Below are 19706 nucleotides of genomic sequence, written 5' to 3' on the forward strand. Positions count from 1 at the left end.
TTTCTTTGTCTGTGCTGGGTGTGAGCAGCTCACTTTTCTTACCCGACTCTTGCAGATGAGTCCAATTACTAGAGTTCAGCAAACTGATTATCCTCCCTGGCATTTTATCCAGCCCACTTATCCGCTGAGAGTTTCTAATCCAAACAGCCTCCCAGCACACGATGTTCCCGTGCTCCCAGGCTCTACCCAGCCTCTGTCCTGCCTTGTCCTCCCTCACATGAGCACTTGGGGGATGATATTCAGCCCCCAGGGATGCAGAATTCCCTGGGCCAAGGGAAGCAGTGTGCCCAGCAATCAGCCCAGATGGTACAGAGCAGGATGCCATCCTGGCTAGGCTGGCAGCTCTCCAAGGAGGTGAGACAGTTTTCAGCTCCTCTGCAGGCCCATAAAACGTGCTGCCATGCTCGGCTTATTCCCTGCTCAGCTCTTTTGTCCACATCACCAGCACTGTCTGCAGTTGTGTCTGTCCCCTTTGCTGTCTTTGCTGCCTCTCCTCCTCCTCAATCCCTCCTTGGCAGTCCTTGTCTAACTCATTGGGTCCTGACTGCAGTGGAAGGCTAGTGACAGTTGGATGTCTCATAGCCATGGTCCCTCTGAGCAGCCTGGGTTTGCCTCACAGGTCTCCAGAGAGCCACAGGTTTTGGCTCAGCTCAGCTATGCAGAGCTAACATATGCAGAGCTTCTGAAATCCCCATTCAGATGCTTTCATTCATGAAACACAAGGCAGCAGACCAAGTGCAGGACTCTGCCCCTCAAGGGACACCAGACTGCCAGCCGCCTAAACTAGCTGTGGCAGCAGTGCCGGCCAGAAAGTGCTGTAGGGAAAAGAACAGAAAAGGCACAAATGGGAAAAGCTCTGCAGCCTGGCAGAGCGCTGGGAAAAAACTGCCCTGCAATAGTTATTGGGACCAAAGCAGGGAATGTAAACAGCCCAGCATCCACAAGGAGGTCATAACCTCAGAGCCTGGTTTCCCTTCCTCTTCTCCATCCTGCATAATCTCCAAGAGCTGCTCTGTTTACTAGCAAGTTAAGTAAACAAACAAAGAAAAGCTCCAACGCAGTGATTTTTATTTTTCTGGCCAATCCACAGGTCCCAGTCCCTGAGTGCATGTGTAGGAGCTGTTTGTGCACACAGAGGCAGCTGGCACACAGCACTGCAGGAGCAGCAGCAGGCAGCCAACGGGCACGGACATCCTCCCCAGCCCTGCTGTAAGTGGCTGTGCAGAGAGGCAAAGGGGGAATGGGGTTCCCCTGCACAAATGCAGAGCTGAGCAGACCTTGCTCCAGAGAGCTTCTGATTTACACACTAGAGAAGAAAACATACACCTAAATCTGGGGAGAAGGAGGAGACAAGGTAGTGGGGAACCAGGGCGTGCCCAGTTGGCACAGTGGGGGCCCAGCATAGTGGAGCCAATAGCTGGGCAAACCTTGTCACCCTCTACTAAGTTTCTCCAGGGGCAAAGGATGGGACAAGCTCATCATGGAGTGAAACTCTGACTTCCATCCAGGGCTGTAGCACCCTCCAAGCTCATCATGGAGCCAAACTTGGATGTGTGGCCTTTTGCCAGGTGTTGGAAAGATACACTGAGCTTCCTTCCCCAGGCTGCTGGGCACTGGCTTCCAGGCACACAGGGCCACTTGAGGAAGCAGGAGGAAAAGAGAGATATGGAAGGACTCAGTCCCCCGCAGGCTTTGGGTGACAAATCACCTGTCTCAAGTCCTCAGAGCCAGCACACCAGCTGTTGGTGTTTTGCTGGGGACCCAACAGGAGCTGGCTGTAGGGCGAGTCCTAAGCTAACCGGACAAACGCAAAAAATATGTCATGAACATCCAAGGCCCTACAAGCCTCAGCATGAAGCAATCACTGAAAGCTTCCAGCATAAACCTGTTTGCTTTTATTTCCTAATCTCAAACAACCGGACGCAGAGCAGAGCGACAGAGTAAAGCAGTACCGCAATGAGAATTATTCCATGGCTCCTGCCTGTTCCCTGGACACACTGCTCCAGGAACTAGACACAAAGGAGCTACATTCCTGCCTTATCCAGGGCCGGTTCTGGCTCTGCCAGCAAGAACAATCGGGCTGCCAGGAACTGCGCCTTTCCCAGCGCGTTTGATTTGGCTCTTCAGACGCGGCGCACGGCCCGCTCCAAAGCAAACCCGGCCCTGCGCTCCCGGGCCCGGGCACCGCCCTCTCCAGAGTAAACCCGGCCATTCGCTCCCGGGCCCGGGCACCGCCCGCTCCAGAGTAAACCCGGCCATTCGCTCCCGGGCCCGGGCACCGCCCACTCCAGAGTAAACCCGGCCATTCGCTCCCGGGCCCGGGCACCGCCCACTCCAGAGTAAACCCGGCCATTCGCTCCCGGGCCCGGGCACCGCCCTCTCCAGAGTAAACCCGGCCATTCGCTCCCGGGCCCGGGCACCGCCCGGCTCCAGCCTGAGGCAGCGGCCCCGCCCACCTCAGGGCGTGCCGCTCATTGGCCGAGCCGCCGCGGGGGGCGGGCACAGCGCGGGAGCCTCCGCCAGTGGCGCGCCGGGGGGACGGAAGCGGAAGTGTCGCCGCCATGCCGGGCGCCGCCGAGCGCGGCTCGGAGCTCTCCGAGCAGATCGAGGCCTTCGCGGCGCGGCTGCGGCGCGGCGGGGAGCGGCCGCGCTCCGAGGACACGGCGCGGCAGACGCTGTCGCTGCTGCGGAAGATCGTCGGGCACGGGCGATGGAGCCGGGCCGGTGAGCGGACTCAGCGTGTTCCCCGGGCGGGTGCGGCTCCCCCAGCGCTGGGCCCGAGCCGGCGGCGGGGCAGTTGCAGCCGGGCCGCGGCTGTCGGGGGCGGAGGGATGCGCAGGGCCGGGGCAGGCTCGGTGCCTGGGAGCTGGGGCCTCGCTAGCAGCGACCGGCGGATTGCCAATGCTTGTGCTGCCACGGCACAGCTCTTCTCAGCTGCTGCGCTCACGGGCCGCGTTACCCGAGCAGCTGCCCTGCTCCAGGCTTGCTCTCCCCTCAGCGGCGGCACTCCGAGCACGGACCTTTCCAGCAGCATGCGGTTTCCTCTTTCAGAGGAAACACCAGATGCGCTGCTGATGGTCTTCCCTAAGTCTGTGTTGTGTCCAAGCGTTTCCGACTGCAAAACCCATCAGTGGAACCAGCTGCTCTCTGCTCGCCCCTTGCTGTTGTTTCTTGGTGCGGTGGTCCTTGTGCTGGAGCAGCTGCTGGCCCTGGGATGTTGGGGGTGCACCGGTTTGATGCTCGCGTGGGCTTGCTCTGGGCAGCGATAACCAGGGCTCTCTTTTAGGGGAGCTCATGGATCTGATCCGGACAGAGGGCCAGAGGATGACGGCAGCCCAGCCGTCAGAGACAACAGTGGGCAACATGGTGCGACGAGTATTGAAGGTCATTCGTGAGGAATATGGCAGGTAAAGTGCCCCTCTTGCACCCTGTATCTGTGAAAGCCCAGAACTGCCCTTTTAAGTTGCTTCTGTAAAACCCCTTTAGTTTCCATCACCCCTTTTTCCACCTCTCCTAGAGAGCGATTCAGGGAGTTTAACACCAAGGGAAACCCTGTTGATTTCACCGTGGGTGATGATATTTCCTCTTGGTCTATGTGTTGTGAGTGCATGACAAAAGTCTGTGCCTGGCCTTGGGTTGTTCTCTCTGTCTGTACCCAGGGGGGGTCCATCCCACTGCAGCAGTAGTCTCCAGCCTGCTCCTTGTCTATGGACAGCAGTGTTTGCACATGACTTAAGAAGGCACTTTCTGGCAGAGATTTGGATGTTTTTCTGCCAAGACAGCTACAGAAGCTCTTTGGTGTGGCATGGTGTGCCTCCTGTGGGTGGCTTTCCTTCCTGTCTCTTCACATCCAGGTGTGCCACACTGTGGGGACAGTGCTCAGCCTGGCTGTGGCCCTGTGCTCTTTCCTGAGGCTGAAGAGGCCACTTTTCTCCACAGGCTTCACGGGCGCAGTGAGGAAAGTGACCAGCAAGAATCCCTGCACAAACTCCTGACTTCTGGAGGACTAAGTGAAGATTTCAGAACCCCTTACCCCTCCCTCAGAGCTAATGTTATTGAAGCTATTAATGAGATGCTAATTGAGCTAGGTATGTATGGGTCTGAATTGCTCCTGAGTGAAGATTCTTATGGGATGGGGCTGATGCTTTCCTCTTCTCTAGGTGAAAATAATAAGGATCTGGGAGGCTTAATCTGAAGGAACCAAGGGACTGAAGCCCTGCTACTCCTAGGACTTAGTTTTAAGTCCTCTTTGGCTTATGGGGAGATGAGTAGATCTCTACCAAGAGCAATATGGGGGGCTGTAGGCCTGCAGTCTTGGTCTTCTGGGAAGTCTTGAGTCCTCTGAAGAAAAGTGTAAAATTCCTGTGCACACATAACCTGACCCTTGTAACAAAGAACTGTGGTACAATTTTTTTCTGCAATACTTGTGACAAATCAGGCATCCAACCCACCTTCTGAGGCCCAAGTTGCCCCGCTATTGAACTACAAAAAAGTTTTGTGGGACAGGTGGTAGTCTGGAGTAATGCTGACACAATCTACTCCCTTCTCAATGGAGTTTTCAGTACAGCTATTTTTATATATAGGGAGAGTATAGCTAGGGAGCATGGGGCATTCAAGGCCCAGCTTCTTGGTTCCATTCCACTGGCAAAAGGAGTGGGGAGAAAAGCTGCTCCTGCTCTACCAGTGCTAATAACATTGCTTTAGTGAAAAATGGTCTTGTTGGAGGACAGTCCTAGCAGTGCAAGTGTTGCTTTTGCTGTCTGCTTTTACAGCCATGTCTTCCTTCTGTTTCAGAGGGCACCACTGATAACATTGCTATGCAGGCCCTGGAGCACATCCACTCCAATGAGGTGATCATGACCATTGGCTACTCCCGCACTGTTGAGGCTTTCCTGAAGGAAGCCGCTCGCAAGCGCAAGTTCCAGGTCATCGTGGCAGAGTGTGCGCCGTTCTGCCAGGTGAGCCTGCGCTGGCTGCACCGTATGTCCTGCACATTCTTACTGAAATCTTATGTCTGGAATCAAGATGAATGTTATGGAAATTCCTTTGCAATTGAGAGATTGGAGACAGCTCATTATCCTACCCCAGCATCCTTGAGTTAAAGGGCTGTGTTCAGGTTTCATCACTTGGTATTTTTGCATTTCAGACAAGAATTGAGTGGTGATACCTCTACAATTGCACTGCAGGAGCTGTATCACAGGGAACCAATTAGATTCTCCCTCTTTTTAGGGTCATGAAATGGCCGTCCGACTGTCTAAAGAGAATATTGAAACTACTGTCATGAGTGATGCAGCTATTTTTGCTGTCATGTCTCGAGTCAACAAGGTAAGGAGGGCTCCACTGGAGGAGGGGGTTCTTGGCAGGTTGGGTACGTAGGCCTCTCAAATCAGCTGCAAGTCCCAGCAGTGATGGGTGTGTTTCTTCACTGAAATTAACTCAAAATTATAATCGTCACTGTTCACTGCTGGGGTGGAGATTCAGTGTGGAACTCCAAGTCAGTATGATGACTGACTGACTGGTGATAGGTTTTTCTGGCTTAGTGGCTACAGTTACAAGACAGCCTCAAAGGATTAACCTCAGTTTTCAACAGAGATGGAACAAAAAGCAGGATTTCCAAAGGGAAGAAACACCCCTTTGCCTGAAACAGAAGATGACCAATGAAAGAAATAATTAAGGTTTGTCTTGTTAAACAGATCTGTTCTGTACTTTTATAGAGATAAAAACTTGGCACCCCAAAGTGGGAGGAAGAAAAAGTACTTGTAACCTATTAAAATCCAGCCACACCAATTCTTATCTATATATTTTGAGATGCTTTATATTATTGCCTCAACCATAATGCAAGGGGATTTTTGCAATGAGTAGTCAAGTTACTTGTACAAAGCTTACTTTGTAGGTTTGTAGAACAACAGGGACCACAGCCCAGTTTCTGCTTGGTGTTCCCTGCAGTAGAACATACATTTGTCTTCTGTAGTTCTTTGTGCTGGCCTCCCTGTGCTGGAGTCATGCTCTTGTTAGCGAGGAACGTCTCAGTGCAGAGCCAGTGCCAGATGAAACAGATCAAGCATTCAGCTGCCCTGTAACTCAGCCACTGGCTGGCTGGCTGCACTGACACAGTCTTCCTCCAGCTCATCTGTCAGGGTTTGAGCCAGGAAGTGTTCCTTCCCCAGTTTGCTGTGGAACATGCTATCCAATTCTGATTTGCCCTTTTAAGGTCATCATTGGTACAAAGACAATCCTGGCCAATGGCGCCCTGATTGCTGTGAGTGGGACTCACACTCTGGCACTGGCAGCTAAACACCACTCCACTCCACTCATCGTGTGTGCCCCCATGTTCAAGCTTTCACCGCAGGTAAGTACAGTAGCTCTTCAGGACTGCACCTGCAGGGGCTTTTACTTGTGGGAGCTTAGGGTAGAGAGCACCGTCTGTCCCAAGGCAAGGTCAGTAAATGAGCCATCTCTCCCATCTAGCCCTGTTACTTCAGATAGGAGATCCTCACCCAAATCTGCCACACTTCAGGATCTCCTTGAAGCACCATCCTCTGCCACATGTGCAAAGCAGTACATTGGGTGTAAGGATGTAGCCTGGACTGATGAGACTGGCATTGCCGTACTTATTTTTCCTCAACCATGACATATTTCAGTTTATACTGTTAGTGCTGAAAGGCAGAAAATGTAGAATGAGACAACTCTTTCTTACACTTGGTACTTTTTCAATATTGTCAGATGAAATTGCAGACTGAGGAATTCACTCCTCCAGTTCACTAGGCTTTGATAAGGGCAGCCATGTCATAGAAGGCTCTGAAAGCTTTGAGGAAAAACCTTTCACCTGTAAATGTGACAAATGTAGACACAAGCACTATGTAATTATTGTGAACAAAGTTAGTATCACCTGGCAAGTCATCTTCTTCTGCATTAGTTCCTTCCAGTGCCAGGATCTGTTTTCACAAGGATAATCGGGTAGGGATTTTTTCCTGATCTTCCTGTACTCTTTCTCATTTAGTTCCCTAATGAAGAAGATGCATTCCACAAGTTCGTGTCACCACAGGAAGTGCTGCCATTCACAGAAGGTACTTGTTATTTATACATCTGGTGAAGCTGGTTCAGACTATAATTTTTTTTTCTTTTTTGTAACTCATGTAAAAAATTAATTATCGGACTATGTTATAACCCAAGACAGAAAATCCTTTTCAGAAAAGAGTGCTGTGAACCATCCAGTTTTATAACTCTACATTGCGTAGAGAAAAATTATTTCTTTTGAACACTGTCATTGCAGTTTTGCTCTGCTCTGAATTGATACTTTATTATAGGATGGTGATAATGATGCCAGGTAGGTAGGTAGCAGTTTCCTTGGGACAGGGCTGATGCCCAACATCGAGGGCAGCTTCCCTTAGTTGCTATAACTTATTGAAACTTTGTTACGTGGTGCACCATTGAAACAGTGTCTCTGCCATGGGCTTCCCACACAAACACCATCTTTAGAAAGATGTCAGTGCCTAAGCCCATTTTCAGTTAGCAAAGTCTCAAAGCCACATTTCTATGTGACCAATATTTTGAAATGAAGATAGCAGGATTTGCACTGGATTTTAGTTTTGGCCTTCTGAGCATTTCTTAAAATACTAACTTTGGCAGTATCAGGATTATTGTATTACACAGTGGTAGGGTTTTTTGGCAGTTAGAGCCATCTACATCAGAGGGGATCTGGGGTTTCTACCAACAAAAATGACCAGAAACAGAGTTTTGCCATTCATTCAAGATTGCTGTACACCTGTAATTCAATTCCATCAGTGTAGAAGTTGGAAAGTATTCAGGATGTTCAAGTACTGACTTCAGGGTGGCATGTGCATAACTAGTTTCAGGGACTCCAGAAGGTGTGCAAAAGACTATATGTACTTTGAGTTGCTTTGACTGATACTGCTACTATTCACTTTACAGGGGAGATCCTGGCAAAAATCAATGTTCACTGCCCAGTGTTTGACTACGTCCCTCCAGAGCTCATTACTCTCTTCATTTCTAACATTGGGGGTAATGCACCTTCCTACATTTACCGCCTCATGAGCGAGCTCTACCATCCAGATGACTATGAACTCTAATACTGTGAAACACGTCACTATTTGGACTCTTTCCATCTTTCTCTTCAGAAAGATAGAACAGCTAATTAAAGTGTATGTTGCAAACACAGGTTGCTGTGGGGAGCCAGTGAGGAATTTGCTCAGCAATGTCTTTCCTACCCAAAAGAAGTAAGAGAGGGTAGAGCTCTTGTACAGGTTTTCATCTCTGTGCTGTCAAAAACGATGTGGAGCTGCTAACCCACTTTGATTTTGAAATAGCAAGGCATATGTGTAACCGGGGCAGCTAAGCTGTTACTTCAAAGTACGCTGCAATAAAGGCTGTTTACAGTGACCTCACTGTTAAGCACATTTTCCATATGCAGTTGTTTTGTTTCTTTAACTAGCATGAGTTTTACCAGTGTAGTGAGTTGCCTGCACTCACTACATGAGCAGTAGCAGGCTTTACAGCACGCTTTCACATGTGAATGTGATAGGAGTAGGAATCCTTCAACAGTTGTCTTCAAAATGGATATTTAACTATTATTTCTGCAGGGCTATGTGAGGATTTAGAAATCTCTCACTCAAGAACACAAACTGCAAGAAGCTGGACAAAGCAGCTGTGTGTGTCATTCATTGCCAAGTTAAGTGTTTCCTGGTTGTAAGTTGCCCTTTATATACTATGAAGCTGGTCGATCCTCATTCCAACCACTGCCATGAGCCCAAGGAGTGAGTTTAGTGTGAACTTTATTAAGAAATGCCTTCCAATTTTCAAAGTACTGTAAAATACACTAATTTAAATCCCCCTCTCTATTATGCAATTATATATACAGAATTATGCTGTGCTTGCAGAAAATAAGTGTTTTGCTTTAGTAAGTGCAAGTGGCTGGGACTCCTTGCACCCAACAGTCCAGCGCTGACGTGGGGCCCATACTCACAACACTATTCCTTAATGATGAAGAAGCTTCTCCAGGCTCCAAGGGCGAGCTCCTTCTGCCATGTTCTCCTGGCTGGTCTCTGCTTCTTTGTTCAGTAGTCAGAGGAGAGCTTTGGTGACTGCACTGGCTCAGAACTTGGCTCCACAAGGTATTGTAGTCTAACAACACAGCTCATGGATCATACCAGTGCTTCTAGTGGTTGCAGTTTACAGTCTTAATTTTTTTTAAATAGGTTCCTTTTTTTTCCCAAATAGCTGCCATGCGCGTGCCATCTTCCTCAGTCTAGTCAAATTAGGTTTAGGCTGGAGGGAGAAAAATTAAGAAGCACAAATCATAACTGAATAAATAAGTTTCAGCGTTTCCATACTCTGCCCGAATACAGTCATTCCCAAGTTAATATCTAATTCAAAGTCCTACCTGACTTACAATAGAATCCAATTTAATAATAATAAAGTAAGTAATAGCAAAAGGGAGGAGCAATAATTTTGTTTTAAATTTAACCTGATTTAAATATAATTTAAATGTAACCTTGTCCAGTGGAAGGCATTCCTACTCATGGCAACTAGATGATCTCTAAGGTCCCTTCCAACCCAAACCATCCTAGGATTTTATAATAAATGTTGCTATTCGTGTGCTTTATCCCCATTTTATAGCATCTTAAACTTTGGGGAAGTAAGCATTTATTTAATTAGCATCTTTGCCACTAGCAGAATTTCAGAATTTCCATGTTTTCCACATCTTACACTTAAAAACTGCAAACACTTTAATGTATGCTTAACCTTAAGGACACTATTCAAGTCAGTGTGACTATTCAAATAACATATGGTAAGATCCTTGCTAAAGTGTTTTCAGGACAGATGGCTTATGTCCTGAAGTTTCATTTTATTGATAATAATATGTAAAAAGTCAAGTAATATAAGGCCAGCGATGACGGTTTCAAAGTGGACAAGCCTAGTTCTAACACACATTCATGATGCACCTCTGATAATCCAGAACATGGAGTACCAGAGGTGTGTCCAACACAGTACCTGTTTTTCCTGCTGTAGATGGTCTATGTCTGCAAGAGGCAGCATTGAAGGTCTTCCATGAGCACACTGGAAGGGCAGCTTACAAGATGACAAAGCTTCAATAAGCCTGCAGCTCTCCTCCAAAGTCAAATGCTCATTAAACTTAATAGCTCCTGAAAAAGAGAGACACATTCTTAGCCCTGCTGCCAAAGAAGTCTCCACTTCCTTCTACACCTGTGGCTTTCAGTGAAAAGAAGGCATCTTCCAAAGATTAGCTGAGAGGCTGCAAAGGCAACCCAAAGGCTGCAGTGTGGCAGACTTGGGACTTAGCTCAATTAAAGAGTATGCTGTATAAGGAGATCAGCTTTCCATGGCTTAAACTTTCACAAAGCCCAAGTCCGAGGGATGGTAAGATTATTACATTTTGGCATTTCAGGTAATGGTGCAAGAGGCAAATTTTGTGTGTATGTATTACAGTTGAAGTTGAAAACAGTTCACAAATCAAGAAGTATTAAACCAAGATAACAGTTCATAACAGTTTCAGAGGCTTTAGTAGTTCTCAGTGGCTGCCACGGACAGGTATCACTTCTGAGACCAAGTGCTAGCCCTGCCACTAGTCCTTTCCAAAAAGTGAGTACTTAAAGGCATCCAGAGGAAATTCAAGCAGAACATTAGGGAGTTATTTCAGAGGTGTTTGCAAACTTCAGCCTTCACAGATGCACAAGATCATCTGCAATCTGAAACATACTGACTGCCAATTGTAAATTGAGACACTGTTGAGAAAACAGATACTTCTGGTTCACGTTTGCCCTTTCAGTGATATCTTTTGTCAATACTGTATATGGCACAGGAATTGCAACAAGAGGCTGGAGTTACTGCAGTCTACACCAGTAAGGCCTGCTCATTGCCAGGTCCCTGAGAAGATGTAAATTTTTACCACACTCCTTCCAAAAGTACTTGAAATGTTGCAGGCACACTTAAACTACCACTTGGGATACTTAAGGGAAATTAAAATTTGGAAAGACTGCCTTTAACACTGCAAAAGCTGCAAACACTGCCCCAGAGAGGATGCTGTGTAGAGAGAAAGCTTTGGGGGGAAAGAAAAAAAAAAAAAAAAAAAAGAGAGAAAGAATGAAAGAGAAGTACAGTTTCCCTACCATGACAGGCCTGGGAAGCTAACACCTTCAGAAATGTCAGAGGTAGTGTCCCTCGTGCTCCTCCTCTTGTGGTCTGCATTAGCTAGAAGCAGTAAGGAAACATCATGTTATTTTCCATTTATTTTGAGAAAAAACAACTGTAACACAAAGGAAATTAAAAATGAGGAAAAGGTAGGGGATCACCTAGTCCACTCTCATCTGAAGTTCAACACACTCCCTTTGATTCACCCAGTAAGCTTTGGATTGTTATAGTCAACTCTAGAAGTAGACAGCAACTCACCTCAACTTGTTCTTGAATAAGCTCCTAGAAAGAAAAAAGGTAATGTCATCAGTTGCTATTTTTCCCTTCTATCCCCCAGCGTACTTTGTTCACATCTGTGTATAATTTGCTGTGTGACGGCCAGAATCAGGAAAAGTGATACTGTTGGTAGTACACTGTCCACTGTGTGAAAGATCTAGGTGGAAGTCCTGACCTCCCACAGCAAGTAATCACATCAGGGATTTCTCCCTCAAACTGCAGAACATCTGAAACAGTGGATTTTAGAAAGCCCCATTGCTCATGTAGAGATTTCATGGAAACAACTTTAATATTGCTGATACATAAATATTACTTGTTAGGAATTATTATTTTACTGTTCCTTCATTTAATAATTTTTCTGTCCCTTCAAACATTTATTGTTCATTCAAGCATCCATGTGCAGTAAATGGTTGAAATATCTTTGCTGTATACAGTTTTTCTTAGTTTCTCCACTAGTCCAAGTCTGAAATAGTCTTCTATCATTTCAGTTATAGTTCAGTGATTTCAATTTTGGGACTATTTTGCTTCTAAAAGGCACTCACATTTGCTAGGGGACTTCATTGTCTCCTTCATAACAGAGGTCCTGTAATATCCTGGGCCATGAATACAGAACAAGACCTACTATCATAACTTCACCTATAACCACAGCTGACCTCAACAATACTTTTAGTGATAGGTTGTCTTTTCCGTCGTAATTCATTGGCTTCTCTTTCTATAAAACACATTGGCACTTTCCTCACAAGAATCAAGGAGTTGTTTGTCTCAGGAAATGATAATTCAAGACCCAAGTCCCCCAAATTTTTGTAGCAGCATCTGAGAAAAAAAAAAAAAAACCAACAGAAATAAGACATAAACCACTGTATCTATGACTCCACAGCACATGTAAATATTTCTGTAATCCACATATATGATTTCCTTATTTCACTTGCTGTAACAGTTTCCCATCCCAAAATCCATGCATCATGAGATTCCAAGTAAATTTCCCTTTCAGCTTATATTCAGACATATTTTTTCACTCCAATCAACTGTGCATTTTTCATGTTCCACAGCTACAAGATCTAAGAGTTCCTGTATTATGTGAAGAGAGGCTTTATTTCTAAATTTATAAATCTGCCTTTTCTGAAGATGCATGAGATGTCTGGTTCAACATACAAATATTCCAAATATTGGAATTACACAGCATTAGACTACTTTAAGTTTAATCTAAAAGAACTGTGAATTCAATTGACACGTATTAGCAAATACTTAAAATGGAAAAAAATATTGTAAGAAATTTATGATGGTTTAATGAACTTTATATCCTGTTAAGCAAAGGGAACACAGGAAAGAACAACCTCTAGTTAATTATGGCATATGTCAGCCTGTGGATGGAAAAATACACACAAAAAAGAGACTTCACAAACAGATGAGAGCTTATCTTCAAAGTAAAAACAACTGTTACAATATATACTTCATTAATTTAGGGAACATTCACTTAAAACAAAGATGGTAAAGGTTAGTTCTAGAAAAGAAATTCTTTGAACAAAAAATAGAAAGAAGCAAATCTAAACTTGGCTAAATCAATCATGAGTATAGTACAATTATTAGCCTCCACATGAACATGGCTTGTGAAATTCTAGTCAAAAAAAGAAGACATGTATAGCCTTCAGCAAGCACACAGAAAGACAAAAAGGCCATTGTGAATGAAATGACAAAATCCAAGCAGCTAGTGAAGTCAGTTTGGCTCTTCTGGGTTTTTAAAAACTATTATTAAGAGAAAAAATAATGAAGGAAGTTCAAGAGAGTCAACAGAACAATGCATTACTACAATGCTTAGTAGACAAATAACAGAACCAAAGCTGCAGGTGAACCAGAGATCCAGCTGAACAATTAAATTGCAAGCATAGCTGAAGTGAAAGGTCTTTTAGACAATTTATTTTACTGCACCAAACTTAACCAAAGAATACAGTCACAGTCTGACAGTAACAATAATAACATAATTTAGATTTTCACATAATACTTTTAATTCATAACATTTAGTACTGATTGTCTCCCAGAGCAATTGCAAAGGGATTAACTACTAATACAGACTGAAAAATTATTAAGTCACACAATGAAAGTTCTAGTAAGCCAGCAAAAGGTTGTCATGGATAGAGAAGCAACATCTTTTATGATTTAGAGACTACAGAAGCAAGGTATGCTGGCAACAGATGGTCAGTGTTCAACATGAGTCCTGATCTGTATCCTCATGGCTCTTTATTAATGATGGAGAAAAAAAGAGGCATGGTCAAGAATGCAAATTTGTAGAAAGGACAAAATTATTTAAGTCAGCTGAGAATAGAGATAAAGTTGAACTCAATCAGAATTTAAAACAAGTAGAAAAATGAAGAATGAAATCAGTAGGATGAATAAAAAATGAACAGAAAGACAAAGAAAGTCTTGCTCCTAAACACAAATAAATACAAACTATCAGAAGTAATTTAATCTATTTCTACTTTTGACCAGCTTCTACATAAACAACACAAATTCAAAAAACAACCCCTACTACTCTGTTTCTTTGTGATGACCATCCACAGGCAAACAGCTCATACAAGCAGCAGTAGCCAAAAAAACAGACAAAATATCAGGTGTGGATATAATAATCAGAAAATATGTGCACAGCTGCAAAGCAACTGTACAAATCAATGGGATTTTCTCACTTGTTATATAGTATTCAATTTTAGCCATCCATTATCTAAAGTAGATATGTTAGAAATGAAAGACATTCACAGATTAGTGCAAAAATAAATCAAAGTTGAACAAGAGGTATTACATATATTGTGATGTTAGCAACAACATTATTGAGAGGTGGGAACAATAAAGACATCCAAACATTACTGAACTATGAACAACAGTAAGCAAGTGATCTCCTCACAAATGCATGTGGCAGGTGACAGGAATTTGGGGGAAAAAAAAGTTTGATGACTGTCCAATAGGTCTGCAATAGTCCAACAATAAATCTGTATCTAAACTCCTGAAGTAGAAAAGTTAAATATCCTAATTGTAGCTAGGTCACCATTCTGAAACATTTGGGAAACAGTGTTCATTAGTTACTCTTGGCAGTCACCTCGGAAAAAGGAATGTGTTTTTGAAGGATTTGCAATACAGACTTTCCATACCCCATCCTCCTCTTCTCAAAAAGTGCCTGTAAAGTCAGTACCTAGGTCAACACTCTGGGCACTGCAGCCCTTTGTGCACTCCCAGGTCCTGAGCCCCAGACAGGAGGAACTGTTGGAAGCTGCTTTGGCAGTCTTCTGGCCCACACATGAAGGTTTACTTTCCCAGGGAAATCAGAGCACATTGCAAAGGCACAGAAATGGCACACCCGAGGGTTTTGTCTTGTTGAGATGTTGTAACAACGTGCCTAAGAAGCATATCTATTTCCCTCAGTACAGACAGAGCCAACTGGGCTCTGCTCAGGAAAGAATCAACAGCTTTTCTCCTGAGTTTCATGGTAACCTGGCAATATATAGAGGTCTTTCTGGTGAACAGAGCCATCCCCAAAAATTAAGAGCTAATTGTCACTACTAACCGTAGAAATCTTCTTTGCTCTTCTGTAACTTCAATCTCTAAAGGGGGAGAGATGGAGGATGACAGTATTTTCTTCTTGCCACATGCTGCAGCTTCCTTCTCATAGGAATCTGTGAATGAAACATTTAGAAGTATCCCTCTTAAAATATTTACGGAGGCATTACCCTTAATGACCCTCTGGTTTGGCATGTAATCCCCTGCTTGGATTAAAAAGTGACCACAGAATGCCTTCTCTTGAAACTTGTGGAGGACTGGGAATGTCACAAACCAGACATCTAGTCCCTGGGGAAGAGTTGGTTAATGCCACTTTGTTTTTCCCACCAGTTCCAAAAAAGAGTCACCCTAAATAGCAAAAAAAAAACCCTACTGATATATTTGGTTCAACTCAGAGAGAACAGTTTTTCCACAGAAAAGTCAGATATAAATGGAGTTAAAATACTATTCATTAAGCATTTTTCCTTCAGTCTTTACCTTTTTTCAGTACCTGACCAGAAGGAGCAGAGTTCCTGGAACACTCTGCAGGAACTGCGCAGTGTTTGTTGATGTAAGAGAAGGTCAATGATTTTTAAGTACTTGATGGATGGCTATTGTGCCTTTTAACACTGAAACCAATGGCTAATGAGCTTACACAGAAGACTATTATCCCTTTGCAAACAGTCAGACTGTGGAAATTTTAGGCTTTAAGCAGTATTCAGCAAAAAAGGAACCAAATGAACTAGGCTCTATACTTGGCATTTCAGTCTCATTCTTCACAGTATAACCACACAAACTTATTTATGTTGTTCTACTTCCTCTTCATTGTTTTTCCTATCAGTCTTCCTGCTCTTTCATTATGTGAGGACTATTTTAGTTCAATAGTTCTGTGGGTAGGGACTATATCTTTTATTTTTGGAAAGGCTGTAAGAATTTTCAGCTCCCATTATTATGACTGCTATAGACACTGAATGTCTGTACTCTTCTAGGAATCAGGATAAAGATAACAAATGAATATCCTATCGGTTCTGTACATCCCAGAGAGCTCATTTGTACTTTTCTGTGCACTGATTATCTATGTTTCTTAGACCACGTGAATCCTCACCTGCAATCAGCTGCTCCAAGCGGATCCGTTCATGAGCTGCATGTTGATCCACCAAAATCAGGAGGTTTCCATCTAAAAATGTACCACAACAGATGAGAAATAGGCAGCTTTGTACCAGACAACTTGCAGGGGTCAGAAAGAATAACCACTTCCCAGAAGCCACATTTAGAAGATAAGTATCAGCTTGTTTCACAGAAACAAAGTGAGGAGGAGGCTGTGTTGGCAGAACATAAAGTTACTACAGAACAGAAATCCAGTGGTCCAAACTGGTGGTTAAATTAGGTAATTAAATTGAGTCAGGAACCCTTGTCTATTGACATCTTCATCTAACTTAAGAATGAGAGCTGAGATCACCTATAAATTGTTCTGTTTGACAGCCTTTCAAAATGTTACAAAAACTACTGATTTTGAATGCCATTTTTGTACAGCTTCAGAGCTTCAACAATGAGTATGTCCAGACACTGTGAACAGAGCCTGAAAGATATTAGCAATCTGAGTACAATCTATTTTTATAACATTAATCTGAAGGCGGTAGGAACACTCAACAATGTCCAAAATAAAGATAAAGAAGATCCAAGAAATTTCAAGCAAAGACTAAGATTTTCCTCTACTAAGAGTATCATCCCAAGACAAGAAGAGATTACAAATAGGACAGTGCTCCCTCTGCAGTCCACTTGACAGCCACCTCAACTTCATGCTATTAACCAGTCTTACCTGCATTTTTATCCATTCCATTCCTAGTGTTAATTAAACAAGCGATAAATTTATTGTCCACTTGCTGAAGAACCTGTAAGATACTCATAAAACTCATTACAGAGCAGTAAAATTATTTTTAAATGAAGTCAAACAAAAGAAACAACAATCAAAACGGATCAAGAGCAACAAATAGCTCGTATGACGACTAGAGGACTGGAAGCCACATCTTTCCTAACCCAAAAAGCCTAGTAAAACTAGACTGAGAAGCTGTATAGTAATTCCTTATAAATACAATGGGGAACTAAATATGGAAAAGGCAGAAATTATTCAAGCTAAAAGATAATACTGGCAGAAGGTCAAATGACCATTAAATGGTCATGAAACAGTTTTGTCTGGATCTAAGAATAAGTTTCAAAATATTAAAAAAAAATATCGAAAAACTTTTTCAAAGATAGTAATAAGGGCATGAGCACTAATTGTTCTAAGGTGAATTAAATGGTCATGTAGAAATCTCCTTGAGTTGGGAATGAAAGCTGTGCGCAGTGACGCTGGGTAATTGATTTGTTGATATCACCAAAAGAGAATGTAAACAACTTTTTGAACCTGCTAATTATCTGCAAAAGACAGGAAGCAATTTTTCCCTTAATTTTTTGATATAGAATTTGCCTCTGTGCCTTGACTCCACTTTCCCCTCAAGCATCAGAAATCAACCAGAGCAACAGGCAATACTGAGATGAGGTGCACAATGCTTTCAGTATCTTATTGTTATATTTCAAATATACAGATATGGCGTTATGGAGGAGTTTCTACCAATGCCACATAGCTCACCCTGAATTCTCTGTTTCACAACATGCACATTGTTCACCTGGTAGGTAAAAATTAATGGATTACTCTATTTCTTTGCAGGGATGCAATACTAATGATTCTTTTTATTCTTCTCCTGTCACATGATGCAACATTTTCTGCTTTTAATCTTTTGTAGAGAGATTCTCAAAATTGCTATACTGAAGGCAGCGTTTAACTTTTTCAGAGATAGGAAGAAGTAATTTCCTCTAGTTTTGCCTTCTTAAAAGCATAAAAAGGAAAACACGGCACAGGTAATCCCAGAAACATTCAGTAAGTTTTAAAGAACAGTTCTTATTATGAGAAAATAGACAAATGGCACCTTCCATTCTCCATCTTTCCTCTCACATCTTTGTGAAACACAGCCTGTTCACTACAGTAACTTTATTTACTCCTATTATTCATGCACTCACAACGTAAGTTAGGGAATAATTTGGAACCTTGTCCACCCTGAAGATTAATATTACCATACTTCACACAGTCAGAACCTGCAATCTCAAAGTCAGCAACCTGACTGTGCAAGAGTAGTGCCAGCTGGACCTGTAAGCCTTTTGTCACTGGGGTACAAGAGAGGGAGAGAATCTACACTGGCATTTCTATCCAAGCACACATCAAATACGTAAGTTGAAGATACATATTTACATTAGCTTTTAAGCTAACACTCAAAACATTTGATTTTAAAAAAGCCACTGAAATAGTAAAACTTGATGTTTTTATGTCATTTCAAAAAAATCACTTTTAAGGGCAAACATAAATCTTAGGGTGAAATTTCAAGTTTTTCCATTAAATCTTGGATTTGATTTTGAAATCATTCAGCTAAGGAATTAAATTTCTAAGTTAAATAGAAAGGAAGATACAGGACACAGATTTAAGAGAAATATGAACTAAGAAAATGCCTACAGCAAATATAAAAACTGTACTTTGAACTGTCATTTACTTAATAATGTTTCTAAGCATCAGTAACAGGGCTCTCTTCATTTTGACTTAACTAGTCAAGTAATTTTTGAGTCACTTGCAGATAGCTGATTAACCATAGGATGATACTAAGATAATGGCATGACAAACGTCTGCTGGTATCACACATGACCAAGAATTCTGCTAGCGCTTGTGAAAATTAGGAATATGAACTTTTTTCCTGGATATTTCTTTCCTACGAGGTAGAAACATCAGCAAATCCCACCTGCTGAACGGGAATTTGGGGATGATATAGTAATAGATTATATTTTACCTGCATTGAATGAACCATGTCTTTGGTGAAACGATAAGGATACAAGATATTGTGAATTTTCACAGCCAGACTGTCAGCCTGGCTGCTGGTCACATCAACTGCAATCTGAAAGAAAAGGATTCTACATCAAGGAAAGGCCCAATGATAGGGCAAAAAAAAACCCCCAAGCACACAGAGCAAATACTCCAAACGAACAAGCTTTAATAAAAACTGGAAATAACTCGGCATGTCACAAACAAAGCTTTCTACACAAGAATAAAAACTGAAAAAATCATCTGGCAATTTCTCTGCTTCTGTCCCCATGTATCCTTCCCATCTGGCTATTACCTGCTAATTTCAATGCATCCAACTGATTCCAAGTACCTATGAAAAGCTGAGGTTAATGATCAGCCTACGTGAGCTCTCAGGGGATAACATTACAAAGGATGCATTACCCTGGAATGAGTCAGAGCACACGTCACCACAAGAACTGAACAGAACTGCTCCCTTCCAGAAACTCACCAGCAGGTGGTTTGCAGCTCCATGCCTATTGTTTGCAGGTGGAAATGGTTACATACATATGTTTACACACACACAACATGAGGATTAAAGATAATGCTACCTCATGACAGCAAAGGAAGTTTTTCTAAAAGCTCCAACATTGTTTCCCTCTCACATGCTGTAATCCTGCCAGGCTTTAAAAACTGCTATGGTGAAATACACTTTTAAGAACTGCTCAAACCTGGGTTATTTAATCTCTGTCCACAAAGCAGACAGACACTTTATTACAATTTTGCCACTTGGTAAATTTTAATTTTGAGATTACTTTTTCCATAGAGGGAAAGACAGTTTACAATGTTTTGGTTTTGAAATTATGTAACATTAAAG

The 19706-nt window shown here is 43.0% G+C and overlaps 2 protein-coding genes across 2 annotated transcripts; one reads left to right on the forward strand and one right to left on the reverse strand.

Moving 5' to 3' along the window:
* Nucleotides 1-2471: 2471 nt before the first annotated feature.
* On the forward strand, nucleotides 2472-8417 carry EIF2B2 (eukaryotic translation initiation factor 2B subunit beta). The gene is made up of 8 exons (XM_056493462.1): nucleotides 2472-2724; nucleotides 3287-3407; nucleotides 3940-4088; nucleotides 4795-4958; nucleotides 5230-5325; nucleotides 6212-6349; nucleotides 7001-7067; nucleotides 7933-8417. The coding sequence occupies exons 1-8, from the start codon at nucleotides 2562-2564 to the stop codon at nucleotides 8088-8090; spliced, it is 1056 nt and encodes a 351-aa protein (XP_056349437.1). The 5' UTR covers nucleotides 2472-2561; the 3' UTR covers nucleotides 8091-8417.
* Nucleotides 8418-8775: 358 nt separating this feature from the next.
* LOC130254167 (DNA mismatch repair protein Mlh3-like) lies at nucleotides 8776-19669 on the reverse strand. Its single transcript, XM_056493463.1, has 9 exons — nucleotides 18840-19669; nucleotides 16787-16859; nucleotides 16073-16144; nucleotides 14996-15104; nucleotides 12099-12258; nucleotides 11428-11451; nucleotides 11148-11229; nucleotides 10012-10163; nucleotides 8776-9285 (listed from the first exon to the last, which is right to left on the reverse strand). The coding sequence occupies exons 1-9, from the start codon at nucleotides 18855-18857 to the stop codon at nucleotides 9208-9210; spliced, it is 768 nt and encodes a 255-aa protein (XP_056349438.1). The 5' UTR covers nucleotides 18858-19669; the 3' UTR covers nucleotides 8776-9207.
* Between the last annotated feature and the right edge of the window lie 37 nt (nucleotides 19670-19706).

This window comes from Oenanthe melanoleuca, chromosome 5 (genome assembly GCF_029582105.1).
Source record: "Oenanthe melanoleuca isolate GR-GAL-2019-014 chromosome 5, OMel1.0, whole genome shotgun sequence".
Classification (NCBI taxonomy): Eukaryota; Metazoa; Chordata; class Aves; order Passeriformes; family Muscicapidae; genus Oenanthe; species Oenanthe melanoleuca.

What these genes read in the sequence shown, in the direction of transcription:
- LOC130254167 (XM_056493463.1), bottom strand. An exon ending in TCACTAAAAGTATTGTTGAG is followed by an intron (nt 11,452 to 12,098) that starts GTCAGCTGTGGT and finishes TTTTCTTTCTAG; the next exon opens with GAGCTTATTCAAGAACAAGT. An exon ending in ATCTACAGCAGGAAAAACAG is followed by an intron (nt 9,286 to 10,011) that starts GTACTGTGTTGG and finishes TTCTCCCTCCAG; the next exon opens with CCTAAACCTAATTTGACTAG.
- EIF2B2 (XM_056493462.1), top strand. Translation starts at nt 2,562, where the DNA reads ATGCCGGGCGCCGCCGAGCGCGGCTCGGAGCTCTCCGAGCAGATCGAG. An exon ending in ATTCGTGAGGAATATGGCAG is followed by an intron (nt 3,408 to 3,939) that starts GTAAAGTGCCCC and finishes TTTTCTCCACAG; the next exon opens with GCTTCACGGGCGCAGTGAGG. An exon ending in AGTGTGCGCCGTTCTGCCAG is followed by an intron (nt 4,959 to 5,229) that starts GTGAGCCTGCGC and finishes CCCTCTTTTTAG; the next exon opens with GGTCATGAAATGGCCGTCCG.